The sequence below is a fragment of the Berghia stephanieae genome, chromosome 8 (genome assembly GCF_034508935.2).
Source record: "Berghia stephanieae isolate SIO BIC M18660-M18661 chromosome 8, UCSD_Bste_1.3, whole genome shotgun sequence".
NCBI lineage: Eukaryota > Metazoa > Mollusca > Gastropoda > Nudibranchia > Aeolidiidae > Berghia > Berghia stephanieae.
The window spans coordinates 10346184-10371183 of NC_088367.1; the positions used below are offsets into that span (position 1 = coordinate 10346184).

The 25000-nt window shown below is 34.9% G+C and overlaps 1 protein-coding gene across 1 annotated transcript in view; it reads right to left on the minus strand.

The window, feature by feature from the left end:
• Positions 1–23032, minus strand: part of LOC144977963 (uncharacterized) — a 504761-nt gene extending 481729 nt beyond the window's left edge. Inside the window, exons 1-4 of the mRNA XM_078923372.1 lie at positions 22845–23032; positions 18737–18845; positions 17250–17322; positions 11855–12007 (exon numbers count right to left, since the gene is read on the minus strand). Of these exons, the coding sequence (XP_078779498.1) occupies positions 11855–12007; positions 17250–17322; positions 18737–18845; positions 22845–22953 (444 nt within the window). The 5' untranslated portion in view covers positions 22954–23032. The remainder of the gene's footprint in view (positions 1–11854; positions 12008–17249; positions 17323–18736; positions 18846–22844) is intronic.
• Between the last annotated feature and the right edge of the window lie 1968 nt (positions 23033–25000).

The window sequence follows — 25000 nt, forward strand, 5'->3', positions numbered from 1 at the left end:
CACCCACCCAACACAAAAACAGACATTTCTAACTCAAACAGAAAAGCAACAAGTACATTCTATACATAATAATGTTCGACAATGAGCTGCTCTATTACAGAATGTCAAGTTTTTATAGCTATAGCAAAAAGAAATGAAATCTGGATGAGAAAAGTGACGGTTGCATCGTAACGAATGTGACGATTTTCCTATAGTTGATACGGAGAGGGTTAATGAACATCCCGTCTAGTTTATAAGCCTTATAATGCCGAAATGATAGATACGATGGTAAAGAAGAAATGGCAATACGATATCATGAAAACGTCTCGTGTTCCATTTGATTGTCTGTCTCAAAACCACCGATTTCATTATTACAAGAAAATTAAATCTATTGATCTGTGCCACACTCTCTCTCTCTATCTCTCTCTCTCTCTCTCTCTCTCTCTCTCTCTCTCTCTATATATATATATATATATATATATATATATATATATATATTTATATAACTTTTTCTATGTTTTTCTTTCTCTCCCCCCCCCCCCCCCCCCCCCCCCCCCTCTCTCTCTCTCTCTCTCTCCTTATTATATATATATATATATATATATATATATATATATATATTTATTTATATATATACGTATATATATAATTATAACTTTTTCTATCTTTTTCTTTCTCTCTCTCTCTCTCTCTCTCTCTCTCTCTCTCTCTCTCTCTTTCTCTCTCTCTCTCTCTTTCTCGCACTATTTCTCTGTCTCTCTCTTCTCTCTTTTGATTCTATTTCTCTGCCTCTATCTCTCTCTCTCTCTCTCTCTCTCTCTCTCTCTCTCTATATATATATATATATATATATATATATATATATATATATATATATACATATATATATATACTCTATATATATATATATATATATATATATACATATATATATATATATATATATATATATATATATATCTTTCTCTTCCTCTCTGTTTCTCTTCCTCTCTCTTTCTTTGAATCTCTTTCACTCTATTTCTCTCTATAGATCATTATCTCCCTCCCCCCCCTCTCTCTCTCTCTCTCCCTCTCTCTCTCTCTCATCTCTTATCTCTCTCTTTTAAGCATCGTTTATCATTGGTATAGCTCTGACGTCAACGACAAAATTAACTTCTGCTCGAGGTCATTTACCCTCAAGGCCTATTTCTAAATATAGAAGATTGAAAACTGTGGCAAAAAGGTTGTATTTTGGTGTTTTGAATTTTTTAAAGAATATTTGTAATTTTAATATTTCCACACAAAAGACATTTACATATTTCATTAATATTTATTAATGAATAAATAATTAATCATATTGAGCTTTCATCCTTGATTTCGAGAGTAAAATAATGAAATGAATCACTCTAAACTATCGGAACAATGCGTATGGACGCCCTTATGAAATACTTCGACGAGCATAAAAGTGTATCCAGAGGAGAAAAACATTATATATCTGATCGTTTTGACTATTATTTATAGAGTCTACATTGTGTCACATAACATGTGAAAAAGTTCTAGCCAGCATGAAGAAAAAAAGTACCGAATTTCTTTGTTTAGAACCAAGCTGCTGGTTGCTGGGCGGACGTGACATCAGACTATTGAATCCTATTGAGCTTTTATATAGGGCGATATCCACTAAACTTGCTCAAAGCGCTTTACAAGCGGTCCCTTGACCAACAGCAACACGTAACATGTAGAACGAGACATAACGACTGTTAGACGATAATATTACAATTCTATTATTTTCATACAGGGACAACGCTGTTAACGGCCAGGTACTCATTTGACACCTGAGTGACGTGAGACAATGTTAATATAGAGCCTTTTTCAAGGAGGTCTCAACTATTTGCCGAGAGAAGCTCAAACGCAGAACCCTTTAATCTGAAACTGAGTGCCATACCACAAGACCACATAACAGCACAATGTCTGGTCTCATGTTATGGCACTCGCCCCCGTATCTGTAGTCATAACATATAGGTAGTATGCGCTTGGCTAAGAAGTTCATAACATTGCCACCCGGAAGTATAACGGGCCAACACACAAAACTATGTGTATTCATGAGCTTTTATTGTCTGGATAATACCGTTTAGTGAGTAGTACTTATGAACGTGGATGGTAAAAAACAATAACAAAGACCTGAGTGACGTCAACTTCATACTATCTATAGCACGAGATCTGCAGTTTTATTAAAGAACACAGTATGTGCTATTTGTTAACATTGCATAATGTGTTTTAAGAAATAAGTGCAGAGATATAATCGAGATTTTATAGAGGGCAATATCCACTGTGTTCAAAGCGCTTTACAAAGGGTCACTTCACCAACGGCAACACGTAACACGTAGAACGAGACATGACGTATGTAAGACGATAATAATATTACAATACAATTATTTTCAGACAGAAACAACGCTGTTAACGGCCAGGTACTCATTGTAAGGCGATGAGAGAATGTGAATAAAGAGCCTTTTCCAAGGACGTAACTATTCGCCGAGAGAGGCTCAAACGCAGGACCTTCTGATCCGAAAGCGAGTGTCATACCACATGACCCCATAGCCGCACATGACGACATGACGCCAGTAAGGCTATATTGCATTTCATTTTGACGTGGACAGCAGCTCTGTTACCGGCCAGGTACTTATTTTACGCCTGAGTACGGTGGGAGATTGTGAGTAAAGATTATTTTCGAAGTACTGCTCTGAGCTGTTCAACGCGAAGTTGAGTCCTTGGAAAAGACACTTTACTCTCATTCTGTCACCGTACTCATGTAAAACGAGTACCTGACTGGTATCAGTATTGTCTTTGTCAAAAGAATGCTGTAATATAATGCTTAGCTGGCGTCATGCCTAATCCTATAGATAGTATGAAGTTGACGTCACTCAGGTCTTTGTTATTGCTTTTTGCGATCCGCATTTATGAGTAATTCTCACTAAACTGTATGAGCAAGGCTATAAAGGTTCAAGGTTACACATAGATTTGTGTGTTGGTCCGTCATATTTCCGGGTGGCAATGTTGTGAGCTTCTTAGCCAAGCGTATCGATAGTATGCGCTTGGCTAAGAAGTTCACAACATTTCCATCCGGAAGTATAACGGACAAACACACAAAACTATGTGTAACCTTAAACGTTTATAGCCTAGATAAGTTAAGTGAGAATTACTCATAAACGCGGATGGCAAAAAAAACAATAACAAAGACCAGAATGACGTCAACTTCATTCTGTCTATACTATCTAAATGTTATGGCTAGAGGGAGCCTTTGTAAAGCAGTTTGAACACGTTTCGTGGTTATTTATCACTTAACTGCGCGCTCTGGAAAAACTCGTAATTTAACAAATTTGGCCAGAAGACTCATCCTTCAAATATCAATTTAATAAAAAATATTTTTTTTAAATTCCCTTTATTCATCCTATATGGGAAATTTGTCTCTAGTGTCTATTCCAAAGGAAGACTGGAATAACCCAGGCGTCAGCCGCAGTGCAGCGCTGTAAATTGAGATAAGGCGAGGTAACTTGGTCAAGGCCACACAGCGAAGCGGCGGATGATCGAGCTCGATACCTTTTGGGTACGAAGCAAAGACCGTACCGCTGAGCTACGCTGTCCCACAATGACCCTTATTTTGGCAACAACAAAAAAAAGAAAAACCCTTCAAACCTGTAAATTTGCGGAATGTGAGTTAAAACTATGCGCTCCTCAGAATGGGATTCGAACCAAGCACTCTCCGATCCGAAAGCGAGTGTCGTATCACTAGACCACGTAGCCGGCAAACTGTTGTAAGAATACTCCAAAACATTTTGTGTATCTATGTATGTGTGTGATCTTTGGGTTGTTTTTCTTTCAAGTCTGTATTTGGAATCCTGGTATTCAACGGTCGATATTTTCAGATTACGTCTTTGTACGCAAGAGTGTAATTGAAGGCTGGTTTTCCAAAACTCGTTAAGTTGATTTTCCTACTTTTTGAGATTTGCCATCCATAAGAAAAATTGAAATGTAAATTATAGTCTATATTAAGCATCAATTGGAACAAGAATTTCTGTAGATTTGTGTGAATTTGAAGTTTAAATATGATAAAACATTAGAACGAATGAGAAATTTTAGGGGAAATAAACCTCAATATCTCAAAATCAGGAAAAACAGAGTTAGGTAGTTTTATGAAACCAGTCTTCAATTTTAGCCTCTTAAAGATGGTCGGATTAAATGGGACATCTGGTATGGTCTCATGTCGTCCACATTGACAAAAAGCCTTTTTTACACTTTGACCAGAAGAGAAGAAAAACAAGGAGGAGGAGGAGGAGGAGGAGGAGGAGGAGGAGGAGGAGGAGGAGAGGAGAAGAAGAAGAAAAAAGAAGAAGAAGAAGAAGAAGAAGAAGAAGAAGAAGAAGAAGTAGGAGGAGAAGGTGACGGAGGGGGAGGTGAAGGAGGAGAAAGAGAAGAAGGAGGAGGAGAAGAAGAAGAAGAAGAAGAAGAAAAAGAAGAAGAAGAAGAAGAAGAAGAAGAAGAAGAAGAAGAAGAAGAAGAAGAAGAAGAAGAAGAAGAAGAAGAAGAAGAAGAAGAAGAAGAAGGAGGAGGAGGAGGAGGAGGAGGAGGAGGAGGAGGAGGAGGAGGAAATGGAATATAAAAAGAAGGTGTATCAATACGATAATGCAAACGGCTAACCGTCCGTCCTCTGAAGAAATATAAATATCTACGTATTTAAAATTTGGATAGAAAAATCGTTCTTGAAACATTTATTGATAAAAAAAAAGTGACACAATTCTTGGCAAAACCTCACAAAGACTTCTGGAACTCAGGAAATGTTAAATATGTGTTTTGTTAGAGTTTTTTGTATGTAGAAAAGTACTGAGTTGTAATATTATGATACATAAAAATGTCATTTCGCTGTAAACGAATTTTCATTTTCTTCTATGAATAAAGTATATATTATCATTATTATTTGTTTTTTTTTAACTCTCTCCTTACCAACTAGGGGGGAGGGGGCGAGGTGGCCGAGTGATTAAGGCATTGCACTGTGGCCCGGAAGGTCCCGGGTTCGAGCCCCGCTTCAGGCACTTTGGCTTTTTTTTTCCTTGACAAGATTATCAACCTCCAATTTGCTCACTTGTACAACACTGGTGATTTCTGTTGCAACCAGACATCTTATCTTGTTTGATGAAATATCTATATTCCTTCATGGAATGCCTAGACGACGATATCTTATGGTGTGGTGGCGGAAGGGCATGATTTTTGTTTAACTATAGGAAAATCGTCACATTCGTTACGATACAACCAACCTTTTTCTTATTCAAATTTCTTTTGTACATCATAACATTTAAAGACAATGAACAGCGTCTTGTAGAGCATGTTTTGCTAAAGAAATTATTTATGGCAAGAACTTTGCTGCTATTTTGTCTGAGTGGTAAAATATATATCTTTGTGTTAGGTGGCTGTGATGTTTTGGGGAAAATCCTCCTGAAAATGGCTGGTAAGGGGAGAGAGAGAGAGAGAGAGAGAGAGAGAGAGAGAGAGAGAGAGAGAGAGAGAGAGAGAGAGAGAGAGAGTTAATCCAACTTGTAAATAATCATTATTTTCTCGAAATAGTTTTCGTCAACGCCATTGGATTAGACCAACGTGCCCATATTATCAGTTCTGATAGGCGAACGCAGTCATGAGTTTGATTTAACATTGTTGTAATAGACAATAATAATAATAATAATAATAATAATAATAATAATAATAATAATAATAATAATAATAATAATAATAATAATAATGCTGAAAACTTATATAGCGCTATAACTCCGAGGCACCAGACTCGAAGCGCTTAAATTACAAATTACTTTGGCTGAAACATACTCATTCACAAACACACACACACACACACACACACACACACACACACCACGCACGCACGCACACACAACACACTACAGAAACCAGACAGACCTGTCTTGCTTCTCATACCATCTACTAAAGACGAAACAGATATATATTTAAGCGAACGTTTAAAAATAGACAAAGATTCTTTTTCACGAATGCTCTGTGGTAAGGCGTTCCAAATAGAGGGTCCGAAATGAGAAAAGGATCTCATTCCAGCATTTTTCCGAATTCGAGGGACAACTAGTTTAGTGGAATCACTGGCCGAACGTAAGGGGCGGGGTTTTGAATATCTTTCAATTAGTTCCGAAAGGCAGGAAGGGGCAGTACCCTCAAGACAACGATACACTAAAACACAAGCTTTGAATTTAATCCTTTTCTCAACAGGGAATGAGATTAGCGGAAGAGTAGCGTCCATTGATTGGACGTCACCTTACAGAGAGAATGTCAAAATGGCTTTGCGCATGCGTCTCTCTCGTCCTCGCTTTGGGTGAATGTCTCATGCCGCACAACCAACATGACGTTCTCTCTCTAATAACTTTTCCGCTCGTGACTTCCAATCAAGGGACGCTACTCTTCCGCTAATCTCATTCCCTACAGGCAGCCAATGCAGGTCATGAAGTAGAGTCGCAACTACGCTTCATGAATACTGGCAGCGCTGTTTTGGACAATCTGAAGACGTCTCAGATTATATTGTGAAGCAATAATATGTTGTGTAGAATTGCGAGTATTTTCATTACAAAAATTTGCCCATAATATTTTTTGTAATTGAGCTTTTATATAGCGCAATATCCACTAAACGTGTTTAAAGAGCTTTACAACGGGTCCCTGGTCAACAGCAACATTAAACATGTAGGACGGTACATAACGTTAGGCGATATTACAATTTTTCGGACAAAGACAACGCTGTTAACGGACAGGTACTCAATTTACACCTGAGTACGGTGAGAGAATGTGAGTTAAAGGGCCTTTTCCAAGGACTCAATTATGTGCCGAGCGCGAGGCTCGAACCCAGGACCTTCCGATCCGAAAGCGAGTGTCATACCACTAGACCACACAGCCGCATAATAATGTGGGTTGTCACACATGAAAAAATAAGTACACGTTGGATAATACCCATACAGCCGGAGTTTAAACCTGATTTTATAGCTTAACGCGGACAATAGCAATTCTTGCTATCCGTTGGGAAGAGCGTCAGTTTATCACAACGGTAGTAAGAGACTTAACTGCCCAATTACTATTGAGTAGATAGACAGTGGGGGTTGGGGGGGGGGGGGTCAGGAACAAAAATCCAAACGTTACCTGGGATCAATCCTGATCCCTTTGTGTGTGAAGCTAGTGCTTTACCCCCTGAGCTAGCGAGACCCCGGTCTGAGTGCTTTAACTCACTAAACCCTAACACCGACTATATCCGTAGTCTACCCGGGATACTTTTACACCATGCCTATTTATTACATTTTTCTGAGACAAATTATAGGCGTAGTATCAAAGCTAATGTTTATTAGTTTTTACATGTTAATGGTAGTTGAATAAAACTATCTATGTACATGTTCATTTTTAATACATTTTTTTTCCAATTTTGAAAATTATCAAAAATCTCTAGGATTGAGTGAGTTAATAATTGATCTTTTTTTTTTTGTTTTGTTTTAGAAAAGTATGATATATTGATACGATTTATTTTTTTAAAGGAATATGAACGAATATAATATTTTATCAAGTGAGAAAATTTAGCATTTCGTATCCGTTATCATTTAACTTTCGATTCAAATTATAATATTGTATGGTATGATATGTTGTGAAACAATATATATATATATAATATATATATATATATGATATATATATATATATATATATATGTGTGTTTATATATATAAATATATATATATATTATATATATATATATATATATATATATATATATGATATTATGATAAGATATGACGTGATGTTATTGATGTGATGTGATATGATTTTATATATAATACATATATATGAAATTATATGATATGGTGATGTGATATATGTATGACATAATATGGTATGAAATGACATGATATGATATGACATGATTGATATGATATGATATGACAGATATAATATGATATGATATGATATGATTGATATGATATATATGATATGATTGATATATATGATATGATATGATATGACATGATACGATATGATATGATATGATATGACATGATATGATATGATGTGATATGATATGATATGATATGATATGATATGATATGATATGATATGATATGATTGATATGATATGATATGATATGATGATGATATGATATGATATGATATGAATGACATGACATGATATGATATGATATGATATGATATGATATGATATGATATGATATGAATGATATAGATATGATGATATGATAATATGATATGATATGATATGATATGTGATATGATATATATGATATGATATGATATGATATGATATGATATGAAGATAATGATTATGATGTATGATATGATATGATATGATATGATATGATATGATATGATATGATATGATATGATATGATATGATATGATATGATATGATATGATATGATATGATATGATATGAATGATATGATTGATATGATTGATATTGATATGATATGATATGATATGATATGATATGATATGATATGTATATGATATGATATGATATGATATGATATGATATGATATGATATGATATGATTGATATGATATGATATGATATGATATGATATGATATGATATTGATATGATATGATATGATATGAATGATATGATATGATATGATATGATGATATGATATGATATGATATGATATGATATGATATGATATGATATGATATATGATGAATGTATGATATGATATGATATGATATGATGTATGATATGATATGATATGATATGATTGATATGATATGTGATATGATATGATATGATATGATATGATATGATATGATAGATATGATATGATATGATGTGATATGATATGAATGATATGATATGATGATATGATATGAATGATATGATTGATATGATATGATATGATATGATATGATATGATATGATTATATGATATGATATGATATGAATATATGTATGATATGATATGATATGATATGATGTGATATGATATATGATATGAATGATGATATGATATGATATGATATGATATGATATGATATGATATGATATGATATGATATGATATGATATGAATGATATGATATGATATGATATGATATGATATGATGATGATATGATATGATATGATATGATATGATATGATATGATATGATATATGATATGATATGATAGATGATATGATATGATATGAATATGATATGATTGATATGATATGATATGATATGATATGATATGATATGATATGATATGATATGATATGAATGATATGATATGATATGATATGATATGATATGATTATGATATGATTGATATGATATGATATGATATGATATGATATGATATGATATGATATGATATGATATATGATATGATATGATATGATATGAATGATGATATGATATAGATTATGATTATATGATATGATATGATATGATATGATATGATATGATATGATATGATATGATATGATATGATATGATATGATATGATATGATATGATATGATATGATATGATATGATATGATATGATATGATTGATATGATATGATATGATATGATATGATATGATATGATATGATATGATATGATATGATATGTGATATGATATGATATGATATGATATGATATGATATGATATGATATGACATGATATGATATGATGATATGATTATGATTGATATGATTGATATGATATGATTGATATATGATATGATATGATATGATATGATATGATATGATATGATATGATATGATATGATATAGATTGATATGATATGAATGATGATGATATGATATGATATGATATGATATGATATGATATGATATGATTGATTGTATGATATGATGTGATATGATATGATATGATATGATATGATATGATATGATATGATATGATATGATATGATATATATGATATGATGATATGATATGATATGATATGATATTGATATGATATGTATATGATTGTTGATATGATATGATGATATGATATGATTGATATGGATATGATATGATATGATATGATATGATTGATGTTGATATGATATGATGATATGTATGATATGATTATGATTGATTGATGATGATATGATATGATTGTTGATATGTTATGTGATTTGATGATGATATTATGTATGATATAGTATGCTGTAGATATGACATGATTTAATATAATATGATATGATATTATCTTTTTAAAATATCTTTTGAACAGAATGTAGAAAAGGCGTTTCGTCACATTATTACGATCGTAAATCCTAAATACTTTTTTTTTTGCACTGAAAGCAATTTCAATACGTCAAGCAATGCGACCAATGGAGATCCTAAAACATTACTGTGGTACTTTGGAAAAGACACATATTTAAAAATTTGGCCAGAAAACTCGACCTTCAAATATCCATCGATTTAAATGACTCTCATCTTGGCAAAAACTCTCAAACCCAGGACTTCGGCGAAGTCTCGGGTTTGAGAGTTTTTGCCAAGATGAGAGTCATTTAAATCGATCGATATTTGAAGGTCGAGTTTTCTGGCCAAATTTTTAAATATGTAGTTTTTTTTTTTCAGAGTACGGTAGATTAGTCCTCGTTTTGGTAGCTGTCATGGCGTTCGGTTGCTAGTAATCTGTCTCGAAACGAGCTAAAAAATGAAATACATTAACACCGAACGCCAGGGGAAAAAAATATATAGACCGTCTATATACAATAACAGCGAAGGAGTGGCAGCGAATGTCTATTTTTAGATGACGGGATAATGACTAGATATCTAATGACGAGACCAAATTTATTTCAAAATCCAAATTTCCCATTACATAGTTATCTTTAGCTTCAAAGTTAAGTATTAATTAATAGATAGATATGTACCGACGTGCATTTATTTTCAGGTCTGATAACCTGAATCCTAATGGGCCCATTGTTGTAATGGAAATCTCAAAAATGATGAAAAAATATTGACCATTACAATAAATGTCAAACTAGGCTCATAAATGAGTTCGGATGTCAGACCTGCATACACGTCGAAATGTACATATATAGAGAGAGACATTTCCACTGATTCACACACGCTCAAGGCCTTATAAAATGCTCCGCACGCTCTTTTAGCACGACATTGGGCCAATACATCCATTTCATATTATCCAAATTGCCTGTTAGACGTTCTTTTAGTACTTCCATTCTTACAAATCCATATCTGCCTATAACCTGGTACCTGTCTACAATTGGATTGTTTTTACCAAGAGAGCAGTAACAGCGATGTCAAATTAAGTGTCAGCTTGAACCATGGATATATTAAAAAAAAAAAACAAAATGGTGGTTATAAGGAAGTCAAAACTTTGTTGACATTTCGAAGTTTTAGATTTACACTCTTTCCAATAGATTTGATATTATTGAATAGGTGACACCATCGTTTATCAGTCCGCCTGCGATATGTCTATACTGGACAGGAAGATGATAGTAGATAGAGGGAGGATATATATATATATATATATATATATATATATATATAGAGAGAGAGAGAGAGAGAGGGAGAGAGAGAGAGAAAGGGGAGAAAGGGGATGGAGAGAGAAGAGAGATGAAGACAGAGAGAGAAAATGAGAGAGAGAGAGAAAATGAGAGAGAGAGAGATGAAGACAGAGAGAGAAAATGAGAGAGAGAGAGGGAGACAGAGAGATAGAGAGCGAGGGAGAAAAGAAAAAATAGAGGGAGGAAAAATAAAAGAGCGAAAAGAGACAGATTGGGAGAAAGAAAGAAAGAAAGAAAGAGAGAGAGAGAGACAGAGAGAAAGAGAGATAGATAGATAGAAGAGAGAGAGAAGAAGAAAGAAAGAGGGAAGAGAGCTAGAATAACGCTTCATACCTTATCCAAATCTCTTGCCATTTCGTGAACCAACGAGTCCAGATTGCCCCTGAAGGAGGCCAGCATATCGGACTGCCTGTTCTTGTGGGAGGCCACCCCTTGTAAGGGATGGTAGACGTTCTTTATCAACAGTCCCGCAGCATCCATATGGGCCTGAAAAGAGCATCCAATTAAGTTATAGTGATTATGTGGAAAAGAACACAGCAGAAACCAGTGGGAGAGGAAATAGGAAGAAGACGATGGAGGTGGATGGGACACACGCTTAGAAAGAATGACTCCACTTTTACAAAGAAAGTATTGGACTGGAACCCTCAGGGCAGAAGATCAAGGGGAAGGCCACGAGGAACATGGAGAAGAATTAAAGAATCTGATATACAGAGAAGTGGTAAACCATGGAACGAGATAAAAAAAAAGTTAGCTTGGGATAGAGAAGGATGGAAACTGTTTGTGGCCTATACCCTGACCCAGGGTGAAAAAGGCAATGATGATGATGATGATGATGAATGACATAATCATCGGATGGTGAAAAGGTTTGAACTGAGATATCGCCAAGTTTAGTTAGTAGGTCAATTTTTATCAAAAATGAGTTCTTGTCATAAATTATTAAATCAACCCTTTTTGTACATCTTCGGGAAATATCAAAGCTTAATTTCACTTCTAAATATTTTTTACAGCTAGTCAAGTTGAAAAAGTATGAAATTTGAGAAATGTTGCTGGACACCTTTCCCATACATCTGACCATGACTTCATGAAAAATCACCCGATTTACTTTAAATAACGATTAAAATGATCTGGGGAGGATATGTGACCGGCCGTCTCAAAATGGTATAATGTCGGGATAAATCAGATTCTCAAAAATTAAAGCTAAACTGGTCAAAATGCTGAATTACTGTTAATTCAGCATACCAAATTATGATATTCATTCTGCTCAATAAAACAGACACACTCAACCCAATTTTAAAATTCTGGCTGTAAATTCTATATATTCAACATTTTAATCATCGCGACTTAAAACCGTTTTGAGACGAGGGATCACATATTCTTTCAGAACAAAAAATTAAAAATATGCAAATCCAAAATTTTCACCTTCCGACTGATTATGTCATGCACTGATTCTGGAATCAGTTTCCGACTCTGGGTCTTAATGGAGCCCTTGTAGACTCATGGCCTGGCACGGACAAAATAAAATGACGTCAATAGACAAGTCCACGACCACAAAAGAGAACAAAGTGTGAGTTGAATCTAGAGTCGATCCTTCCCTATCCGACCAAATAGACAACACACGAGAGTGTCTGTCTTGATACGTCTTTAATTGAATGACTTAAGTTGTAATACCCAGATTACATCATCTACGAAGACTGCTTCTATCACTACAAACTGTCAAAATAGCAAGTTGTAGCGAAAACGCTCTCAAATTGACAACTTTTGTTCATGTAAGATGAACATAGAGCTTTGAGTCTGGTGTCTTGGAGTTATAGCGCTTATCAGCATTATTATTATTATTATTATTATTATTATTATTATTATTATTATTATTATTATTATTATTATTATTATTATTATTATCATCATCATCATGAAAATGTTTCTTGTCTAACGGGTTCCACATCGTCCTTCCTGATTGACAAATAAGACAAATGTAACTCTTCTTCTAACCATAGAAATACATTGAGTGTTCTAAAACTGCCTCTTGGGATATATATAATTTAGTTCCACCAACGGAATCAATTGTTCCCATGAGCTCTACTCTACTAACGACAACTCACAAGACGGTGCAAAAAAATTTAAAAAACTGACGCAAACTACTCGTATAATAAGTCTTAATTGGTTTTAATGTCAGGCTATAGATAGTATGCGCTTGGCTAAGAAGCTCACAATATTGCCATCCGCAAGTATAACGGACCAACACACAAAACTGTGTGTAACATGATCGTATATAGTCAGGTTAATACAGTTTAGTGCGGATACACGCGGATGGCAACAAAAAAAAAAACAATAACAAAGACCTGAGTGAAGTCAACTTCGAACTATCTATAAGTCTTAATGGGTTTTAATGTCAGGCTACAAGTTAACGATGGCTACAGTATATTAATAAGATCGGCTTTGCGTTAAGAACTGACTGATTGTTTGTTAACTAGAGCTCATTATCATAATCTCGGTCATCATGAAACTGGGGCTATGTGGTCTTGTGATATGACACTCGCTTTCGGATCGGAAGATCCTGCGTTCAAGCCTCGCTCGGCTCACAGTTAAATAAATCCTTGGGAAAAGCTCTTTACTCACATCTTCTCACCGTACTCAGGTGTTAAATAAGTACCTGGCAATTAACAGCGTTGTCTCTGTCGGGAAAAAAATGTAATATCGCCTAACAAGCGTCATAATGTCTCGTTCTACACATTACGTGTTGCTGTTGGTCAGGATCCTTTGTAAAACGCTTTGAGTACGTTCAGTGGATATTGCGCTATATAAAAGCTCAAGTGTTTTGTGTGATTTTTTAAGCCGTTCGTGATTTGCAAATTGATATAAGACAGGCTTTACGTGGAGATCCAGCTATTTATCTCTGTATATTAGCTAGAGCTCGTTATAATCCCTGGTCATGTAGAAAACGGTAGGGCTGCCTGAAGCCGGTGATCGTACAATACTAACGAAAGAGTGAAAATGGAAAGACTTTGTATAGGAACAAAACAGACAATGGACGTTTCGGGTACAAACCCTTCGTCAGCACAACAATACACAAATAAACGTGGAAAACAAATAAAGTATAATGCACCCGAAACGTCCATTGTCTGCTTTGTTCTCATACAAAGCCTCACCATTTTCAATCTTTCGTTAGTATTTTACGATCACCGGCTTCAGGCAGCCCTACCGTTTTTACATGACCAGGGATTATAACGAGCTCTAGCTAATATACAGGGATAAATAGCTGGATCTCGACGTAAAGCCAGTCTTATATCAATTTCCAAATCACGAACGGCTTGAAAAAAAAACACTCTTTCGTTATAATCCCTGGTCATGAAACTGGTGCTAGTAAAGATTAAGAAATTGGTGCCATTTTCCCACCTGTCGGCTTCACGGGGATCTGATATCGTAGCTTTCTTAATCTCAAAGTTTAGCTCTCTCCTTACCAGCCATTTTTAGAATTTCCTCCGAAAACTCACACCCACCCAACAGAAAAATAGACGTTTCTTAGTCAAACAAAAAAGTAACCGGTGCATTCTATACAGAATGTTTTCAGCAAAATGATGTCTACAACACAGTGTTTAGTATTTATAGCTGTAACCAAAGCATTTCTTTACATTTTGTGATGTACAAGAGAAATCAGAATGAGAAAACTGTCGGTCGCATCGTAACGAATGTGACAATTTTCCTATGGTTGGTTAGGAGAGGGTTAACACTGACCAAAACGGGCGATGTGGTTATACTGGTATGACACTCGCTTTCGGACCGGAAGGTCCTGCTGGGTTCGAGCCTCGCTCGGCGCATAGTTAGTTTAAGTCCTTGGAAAAGTCTTTATACTCATATTCTCTAACCGTACTCAGGTGTAAAATGAGTGCCTAGCCGTTAACAGCGTTGTCTATGTCGAAAAAAATTGTAATATCGCCTAATAGGCGTCATGTGCTTCGTTTTACATCTTAAATGTGGCTGCTGTTGTTAGAGACCCCTTGTAAAGCGCTTTTAGCACGTTTAGTGGATATTGCACTATATATATATATATATATATATATATATATATATATATATAATATATATATATATATATATATATATATATATATATATATATATATATATATACAGAAAAGCTAAATTTTAATTCTTTTAAACATTACGTCATATAACAACAAAGCGATGACCACCAAAAGAAAGTGAAATGTGAATTGTGTTCAATATTTCAACCAATGGCATCAATTGTTACTCTGAGATCTGTAAGCGATTTTAACTCTCTCCTTTCCAGCCATTTTCAGAATTATTCCAGAAACGTCACACCCACCCAGTGTAAAAATGATTTTTTCTTACTCAAACAGAAAAGCAACAAGTACATTCTATACATCATATTCTTCAGCATAACGAGCTCTAAACACAGTGGCAAGTTTTTATAGTTATAACAAAAATGTCTCTTTTAATTTTGTGATGTACTAAACTAAAAAGAATGAGAAAATTGTTGGTTGCATCGTAACGAATGTGACGAATTTCCTATGGTTGGTAAGGAGAGGGTTAAACTGTTGTTAATGGCTGTACTATTGAAAACATATTTTTTACTTTCTTTTCATGATCGTGGCTTGTATGTTTTGTGACGATATCAAAGTGTCAAGTTTATTTTTTGTGACGATATCAAAGTGTCAAGTTTATGTTTTGTGACGATATCAAAGTGTCAAGTTCATGTTTTGTGACGATATCAAAGTGTCAAGTTTATGTTTTGTGACGATATCAAAGTGTCAAGTTAATTTTTTGTGACGATATCAAAGTATCAAGTTTATGTTTTGTGACGATATCAAAGTATCAAGTTTATGTTTTGTGACGATATCAAAGTGTCAAGTTTATGTTTTGTGACGATATCAAAGTGTCAAGTTCATGTTTTGTGACGATATCAAAGTGTCAAGTTTATGTTTTGTGACGATATCAAAGTGTCAAGTTTATTTTTTTATGACGATATTACGAGTAGTATCAAGTTTAGGATTACACTCTGCACTCCGATAAAAATCTTAACCCTCTCCTTGCCAACTAAAGGAAAATCGTCACATTCGTTACGATACAACCAACATTTTTTTAATTCAAATTTCTTTTGGACATCATAAAATTTAAAGAAAATGAACAGTGTGTTGTAGAGCATGTTTTGCTAAAGAAATTATGTATCGCAAGAAGTTTACTGCTATTGTGTTTGAGTGATATAAAAAAAAATATTTTTGTGTTAGTTGGGTGTGAAATTTTGGGTGAAAATCCTGATAATGGCTGGTAAGGGGAGAGTTAAAAGAGGAATCTAAAACAATGCCAGACAAAGCAGAAAGATAATTACAGGGGGATGGGGGGGGGAGGAACACTCCCAAGAGATGCAGCTATGTGGTCTAGTGGTATGACACTCGCTTTCGGATCGGAAGGTCCTGGTTTGAGCATCGCTCGGCGCATAGTTGAGTCCTTGGACAAGACTCTTTATTCACATTCTCTCACCGTACTCAGGTTAAAATGAGTAAATAGCCGTCAACAGAGTTGTCTCTTTCGGAAAAAAGATTGTAATATCGCCTAATAAGCGTTATGTCTCCTACTACATTTCTCGTGTTGCTGTTGGGCAGGGACCCTTTGTAAAGCGCTTTGATCACATTTAGTGGACATTGCGCTATATAAAAGCTCTATTTTTTTGTGCTTTTTTTAAATAAACAACACGGTTGTAATGGTTTACCTGGGCGTCCAGTTCTGTCTCGGATAACAAAGCCTCCCACGTTTTGAAAACAGTGCTCGATGACTCCACAGGCCTGTATAGAAATAGAAACAAATGGTAAAATGTAAGTCGAATCTTTGTTCTTCCAATAGGTTTTATTTGATGTCCTATTTAAGTATTTGTGACTTTATTTAAATTTTTAATAAATGTTTACAATTGTTTTTTTAAGGTCATATTTAGCATTTTTAATGTAATAATTCCTAAATTTTTAATATAGTCACAATCTTGAAAAAACAAATTAGGCGATTTGCCAGTGTTGTGTAGTGGAATTTCATGAAATTTGAGTTGTTGAGATTATAATCGATGCTGTTGGTGGGATTTGAAATGGAGTTTTGACCTATTTATTGAAATGCGACCAAAAAAATTGAAAGTTCAAAGTTTCATAACTGTTGAAATAATTGCTCTATCATGCTGATTGTGGTATCAAAAGGTTTAGAATTATGTGTACTGTTGACGGTTACTTACTTACTTACTTATCATCTTGGTTCCTTGATAGAACATAAGGCGCCAACAAAGTTCCTCCATGCATCTCTGTCCTGGGCCAGCCAGCTCAGCTAATTCTATGACTTTCCAGCCTTATTTATCTCCCCTTTTTATAACTTTTGATTTCAGGTAATATATGTACTGTATGCATGGCCATCATCATTATCATCATCATCATCATCATCATCATCATCATCATCATCATCATCATCATCATCATCATAGGCTTGTCGCTCCAACACCGAACCCACTCCACAGCATCTGTGGAGCAGACTCTTAGGTCATGGTCAGTGCAGCTGGGCCCGTCCTGGCATTCTCTAAGGATATGCTCCATCGTCTGCTCTGAGCATCCACAAGCTAGTCTCAGCCACCACCACGCCCCCCCCCCCCCCCCCCCCACTTGTTCGTGCTTCCAACTGCTCTCCCGAGTTTTGCCCGTGCTCTGTTCAGTGAGTGTTACCCATTCATTCATGGGGAGCTCAATTCCATAGGGCAGTTCTTCTCAACGGCTTCAGTTGCATGATTGTCCCACTCCCTCCATGTGGAAAGTCTGTATATAGCTGCATAGTCAGGGTTGATGCTTTTGTATGTTATTCATAGTCAGGGTTGATGCTTTTGTATGTATTCATAGTCAGAGTTGATGCTTTTGTATGTATTCATAGTCAGGGTTGATGCTTTTGTATGTATTCATAGTCACGGTTGATGTTTTTGTATGTATTCATAGTCAGGGTTGATGATTTTGTATGTATTCATAGTCAGGGTTGATGATTTTGTATGTATTCATAGTCAGGGTTGATGATTTTGTATGTATTCATAGTCAGGGTTGATGATTTTGTATGTATTCATAGTCAGGGTTGATGATTTTGTATGTATTCATAGTCAGGGTTGATGATTTTGTATGTATGGTATGATATATTCGTTTGGAGAAGCTAAAAATATGTGAAATAACAGATTCACCTTCTTACCGTTTCTTTAGCAGTTCGAAACTCCTTCTCCGGAAAGTGTTAACAATATCTTGAACCTCCTTGGAGAACAGCTCGTGAACAGCCGCCAACTGCTGGGCAAACTCCGATACTGAAAGGATTATATTTTAAACATTATGTACACATTAGGTTAGGTAGTAAATGAAATATTTAATGCGATAAATGTCAAAATAAAAAAAAAAAACTTTAAACACGAGCATTTATATAGCACAATATCCACTAAATTTGCTCATAGCGCTTTACAAGGGGTTCCTAACCAGGAGCGACAATTAACATGTAAGACGAGACATAAGCCTGTTAAGCGATATTACATTTTTTTACGACGGTCGGAGACAATGTTGTTAACGGCAAACTTCTCATTCTATACATGAGGACGGTGAGATAATAAGAGTAAAGTGTATTTTACATGGACTTGGACGTCTAGTCATGCGCCGCTCAGAGCGGGACTCAAACCCCAGACCTTCCAACCTGAAGCGTGTGTCAGACCACTAGACCACATAGCCGCATTGATTTGGAGTGCCCCCCCCCCCCCCCTGTAATTATCTTTCTGCTTTGTTTGGCATCGTTTTAGATTCCTCTTTTAACTCTCTCCTTCCCAGCCATTTTCAGGATTTTCCAAAAAATTTTCACACCCAACTAACACATAAATAGATTTTTTTTTTATCACTCAAACACAATACCGGTAAAATTCTTATGGCTCAGAGCGGGACTCGAACCTCAGACCTTCTAACCTGAAGCGTGTGTTTTACCACTCGTTATATATTTATCGTGCAATAACGCATCCTCGCAATCTCGTAGCGTTAATGTGCACGATAAAAGCACCTCGTTTAATGAATAGAAAGAAATGGGAGAATTGTATACTCGCAAGATCGTAGTGTTATTTGGCACGACAAAAAATCGTTTTATAAATACAAGGAAATGAAAGAATCGTATACTCGTAAGCACGATAAAAGCAACTGGTTTAATAAATACAAAGAAATGAGATAATCGTATACTCGCAAGCTAGTATTGTTATTTGGCACGATAAAAATAGCTCGTTTAATGAATACAAAGAACTGAAAGACTCCCACAATGCCATGTATCAATGGCAAAACCTGATTAGCATCACTGGCAGAGCTTTCAAACATCAGAGAAAAGGCATCAGACAGATGTAGTTGGAGAATGTTCAAATCAGAGCAAGAATAAGAAGAATGGCCGACACTGCTATGCCGGATGACATCGAAAGTGAGAGGCTGTTAGTCAGCAAGTCAGACATTGTTCTGTATACAATCTATTTTCTAATATTGCAGAAAATTATATATATATATATATATATATATATATATATATATATATATATATATATATATATATTAATATATATATAAGTATATATATATATATATATATATATATATATATATATATATATATATTAGGCTATATGATATTATTTATTTTGTATAATAGTAGTATATTAGATTATATCATGTCACTTTACATTATATAATATCATAACATATAATATAATATATCATACCATACGATATTATATTATATTATATTATATTATATTATATTATATTACATTATATTATATTATATTTTAAATTCCATTTATTTATGACTACCACAATACTACAATGAGACAAGACGAGGAGGGGGTGGGGGTAAGGGAGGTAAGGAGGGGGGAGGGGCAATGAACCATTATACACTATTGCGAAATCTTACGGAAATAAAAATAATGGAAAGACAGAAGCAGAAACAAGATTGTATCGTGTCAATAGGATTTATGTAAATGATGAATTAGCCTTAAGGTAATTTCATATTATTGAAGGAATCTCGAATAATATCTCGACATGCTGTTTTTGGTGGGTTTATTATTTCTTATCCTAATCATAGTCATTGAGGATTACATAGGCCAAAAAAAAACTTTAAATACCCTGATGTTTTTGATTATATAAATATATCATAGTTAAAAACAATAGAAAAGAAAAGATCAAATGAATGCATGAACATTGTAAATACACAACATTGTATATATACAAACAAAAGGCCAAGTTGGTCTATTTTAAAAACAATTCTTTTTAACACAGACTGTTGATCATAAGCATATTTGAGTCCTTGGAAAAGGCTCTTTACTCACATTCTATCACTGTGCTCATGTGTAAAATGATTACCAGGCCGTTAACAGCGTTGTATCTATGTTGGAAAAAATGGTAATATCGCCTAACAGGCGCCATTGTAACTCGTAAAGCGCTTTAATTACGTTTAGTGGATATTGCGCTATATAAAAGCTAATTTTTTAAGCTACAACAAATACGAATGGAAGGATAATGTTGAATGAGAAAGAGATGCATGAAATTATATGAATTGATATGGAGAAAAATAAATTTTTTTTTAAAAGAAAGAAAATATTTCATCAATCATGAGAGAGAGAGAGAGAGAGAGAGAGAGAGAGAGAGAGAGAGAGAGAGAGAGAGAGAGAGAGAGAGGGGGGGGGCATATTAACCATCATAACAAATTATCTTGAGCAATCAAAAGAAATCATATTTTAAAGAGTACAGTTCCCTATCTATATATGCCATTTTTGAAAGCATTTATAGTTCCCACATTTTTTGTATAGTAATTTATACTATTCCATGACTTCAGTGTTCCTGAAATGAATGAATGTCGGCGAATGGATGTATTGAGACAGAGAGAGAGAGAGAGAGAGAGAGAGAGAGAGAGAGAGACAGAGAGAGAGAGACAGAGAAAATAAGTAGGAGTGAAATATCTGTTCAATGTTATAGTTATCATATAGCGTTATAACAAGTGTATCTAAATGACAAATTGCCATATTTATGGACAGTAGAGATCTATTATTATTATTATTATTATTATTATTATTATTATTATTATTATTATTATTATTATTATTATTATTATTATTATTATTATTATTATTATTCAATATTTTAAAATCATCACTTCGAGTGAGCGTTATTCTTGAATAAGTTGTGTGGCTAATGTGGTCTAGTGGTATGACACTCGCTTTTGGATCGGAAGGTCCTGGGTTCGCGCATTGTTGAGTTTTTGGAAAAGGCTCTTTACTCACATTCTCTCACTGTACTCAGGTGTAAAAGGAGTTTCTGGACGTTAATAGCGTTGTCTCTGTCCGAAAAAAATTATAAAATCGCCTTACAGGCGTCATGTCCTGTCCTAAATGTTAAATGTTGCTGTTGGACAGGGGCCCCTTGTAAAGCGCTTTGAGCACGTTTAATGAATATTGCGCTATATAAAAGCTCAAAGCTCGATATTTTAAGTTAAAAAATCTTTGTAATCAATAAGTGTAAGATCGCCTGTATTTCTTCTGGACTTACGTGATGGTAGTTTTATTTTTATTTTCAATTTATCTTCATTTGAGATATATTTAAAATCTTTTAAATATTTTAAAATGAGCGTTATATAGCGCAATATCCACTAAGTGTGGTCAAAGCGCTTTACAATGGGTCCCTGGTCAGCAGCAACATTTAACATGTAGGACGGGACTAAATATTTAGTTGTTCGTCTTTGGAAGATTTTCCAAAACTATTAACTAAGTTTTAACTATTGATTGTCGTTTGAAAAGAGGACACCAAATACGAGTTCCGTATTCCAAAGTTGATCTCACTACGGATTTATAATAATATAATGTAAGGAACACAATTCACTATTCATGTATTCAAAACTCCTAAACATAATGCCAATTGGGTTCAACAGTCGTGACGTCACTTCCCCCGTCATGGCCACATAGCTACACTCGTTTATTTCCAATTCGTGGTAATGTTTGTTTGTAATACGCTTCAACAGTCTTAACGCCACTTCCTTTGCAATGACGCATCGTAACTTAGTAACTGGTTCTAAACTATCGAATCAATGGCGGACGCCCTCATGAAATACTCCTCCGACGAGCATAAACGTGTATACATAGGAGAAAAACATTATAAATCTGAATTATGCCCTTCATATTCAAAACCAAAAAAGGAGTTTTCTGGACATATTTTCTTGACTTCCCTGTGTAAAAGTGTATGAAAAGGCCCACAATTACGTTCGGTATCAGACCTGTATATATGTACACGTTGCTACATACCCAAAAGAGCCAGCTTGAGAATGGAGACATTGTGCAGAGCTATGGCGTCCTTGACCGAGGGGTGTGAAAGGGACGCGTAGCAATATTTCCTTGACGTGCGTGGGTCCATCTAAAGAGGGACTTCTTTATTTTACACAACCCTTGTCAGCAGATGTCTTTGATTGAAGTTTTTCATGTCGTCAGTCATTCTGTAATACAATATAAAAGATAAAATAATATGTGTTAGTTATATAAATTATTTTTTAATTGAGCTTTATATAGCGCAATATCCACTAAATGTGCTCAAAGCGCTTTACAAGGGGTCCCTGGTCAACAGCAACATTTAAAATGAAGGACGGGACATGCCGCTTGTTAGGCGATATTACAATTTTTTTCGGACAAAGACACCGCTGTTAACGGTCAGGTACTCATTTTACACCTGAGTACGGTGAGAGAATGTGAGTAAAGAGCCTTTTCCAAGGACTGAACTATGCGCCGAGCGCGAGGCTCGAACCCAGGACCATCTGATCCGCGCGTGTCATACCACTTGACCTCAGAGCCGCACAAGAGAGGAAGTGCGTGTGAAAGAAAATATGTTTTTAGCCAGCCATTTTTATGAGTAGTTCTCACAAATTAATCTCACTGTATTAACCAAACTATAGATAGAATGCGCTTGGCTTAGAAGCTCACAACATTGCCATCCGGATGTATAACGGACCAACACATAAAATAATGTATCACATTGAACGTTTTTGTCTGGTTAATACAGTTTAGTGAGAATTACTCATAAACATGGATGGCAAAAAACAATAACAAATACCAGATTGACGTTATCTTCGTTCTATTTATAAACGTTAAGCCTACACATATTTTTGTCGCACGTTATATCCGGCTGGCGGATGTTGTGAGTTTGCTTTTTTAGCTAAACACACATCATCAATACAACCCAACGTTTTGCATCATGTTCTCTGGTGAGCTCGTGGGATCGAGACGAGTACACAGACTGCCTGCTTACTAATCGTTGACAGGGAAGATGAATAGTTACAGTTTTTTACAGACAAATTATGACTAGCACGATACGGAAATTCCCCTTGTAATCGGATAAAGTACCTGGATATAGGAATATCTGACCGGGGATTATACTGACAAATGGAGTAATCGATACTGTAATCGTCACTGGGTGGGTGGGCAGTGCAAGTATCGAGGATTTAGACTCTACGGTAGCGACATTAGTTATCTTATGAATGACGCCATTCCATCCTTTATCTCTTCTCTCTCTCTCTCTCTCTCTCTCTCTCTCTCTCTCTCTCTCTCTCTCTCTCTCTCTTATCTATCTATCTCTCTCTATCACTCTATCTATCTATCTCTCTCTCTCCCCTCTACTCTCCCTTCTCTCTCTCTCTCTCTCTCTATCTCTCTTTGCTTTCTCTCTTATCTATCTATCTATCTATCTATCTATCTATCTCCCCTCTAATCTCCCGTATCTCTCTCTCTCTCTCTCTCTCTCTCTCTCTCTCTCTCTCTTCTCTCTCTCTCTCTCTCTCTCTCTCTCCGACTATTTCTTCTCCAATACCTCCCTCTCTACTTACTCTTTCAGGTCACGAATTTAAGGGTAAAGATAGTAAACATTTTAATGTTTATTATATATATATATATATATATATATATATATATATATATATGTGTGTGTGGTGTGTGTCTGACATGTCAATATGTTCTGATGACGGGGTGAACTGCTGAAACAATGGTGCAGGCGTAATAAGAATAGGAAGAGGTGAAAATACTAATAGAATTCAGGTTTCCTAAAACAGTCAAGCACTCTATAGATTCGTGCCTTTAAATATCTCACGAATATATATAGAAATATATAATATATATATATATATATATATATATAATATATATATATATATATATATATATGAGTGTTGGTGGGTAGTTGTAGGTACGGAGTGCTCGATAACGTTGGTTAGAGCTAAATAAAATATAAATGGATTCACTCACTTATATGGCGAAAACACATGTTTCTGTGGCTTCCACCACGTCGTATGCGACTGAAGACGTGGGAGGAGCCATCAGAAACATGTGTTTCGGCCATTAAGTGAGTGAATCTCTTGATATTATATTATATATATATATATATATATATATATATAATGAATATATAATTTGATTTT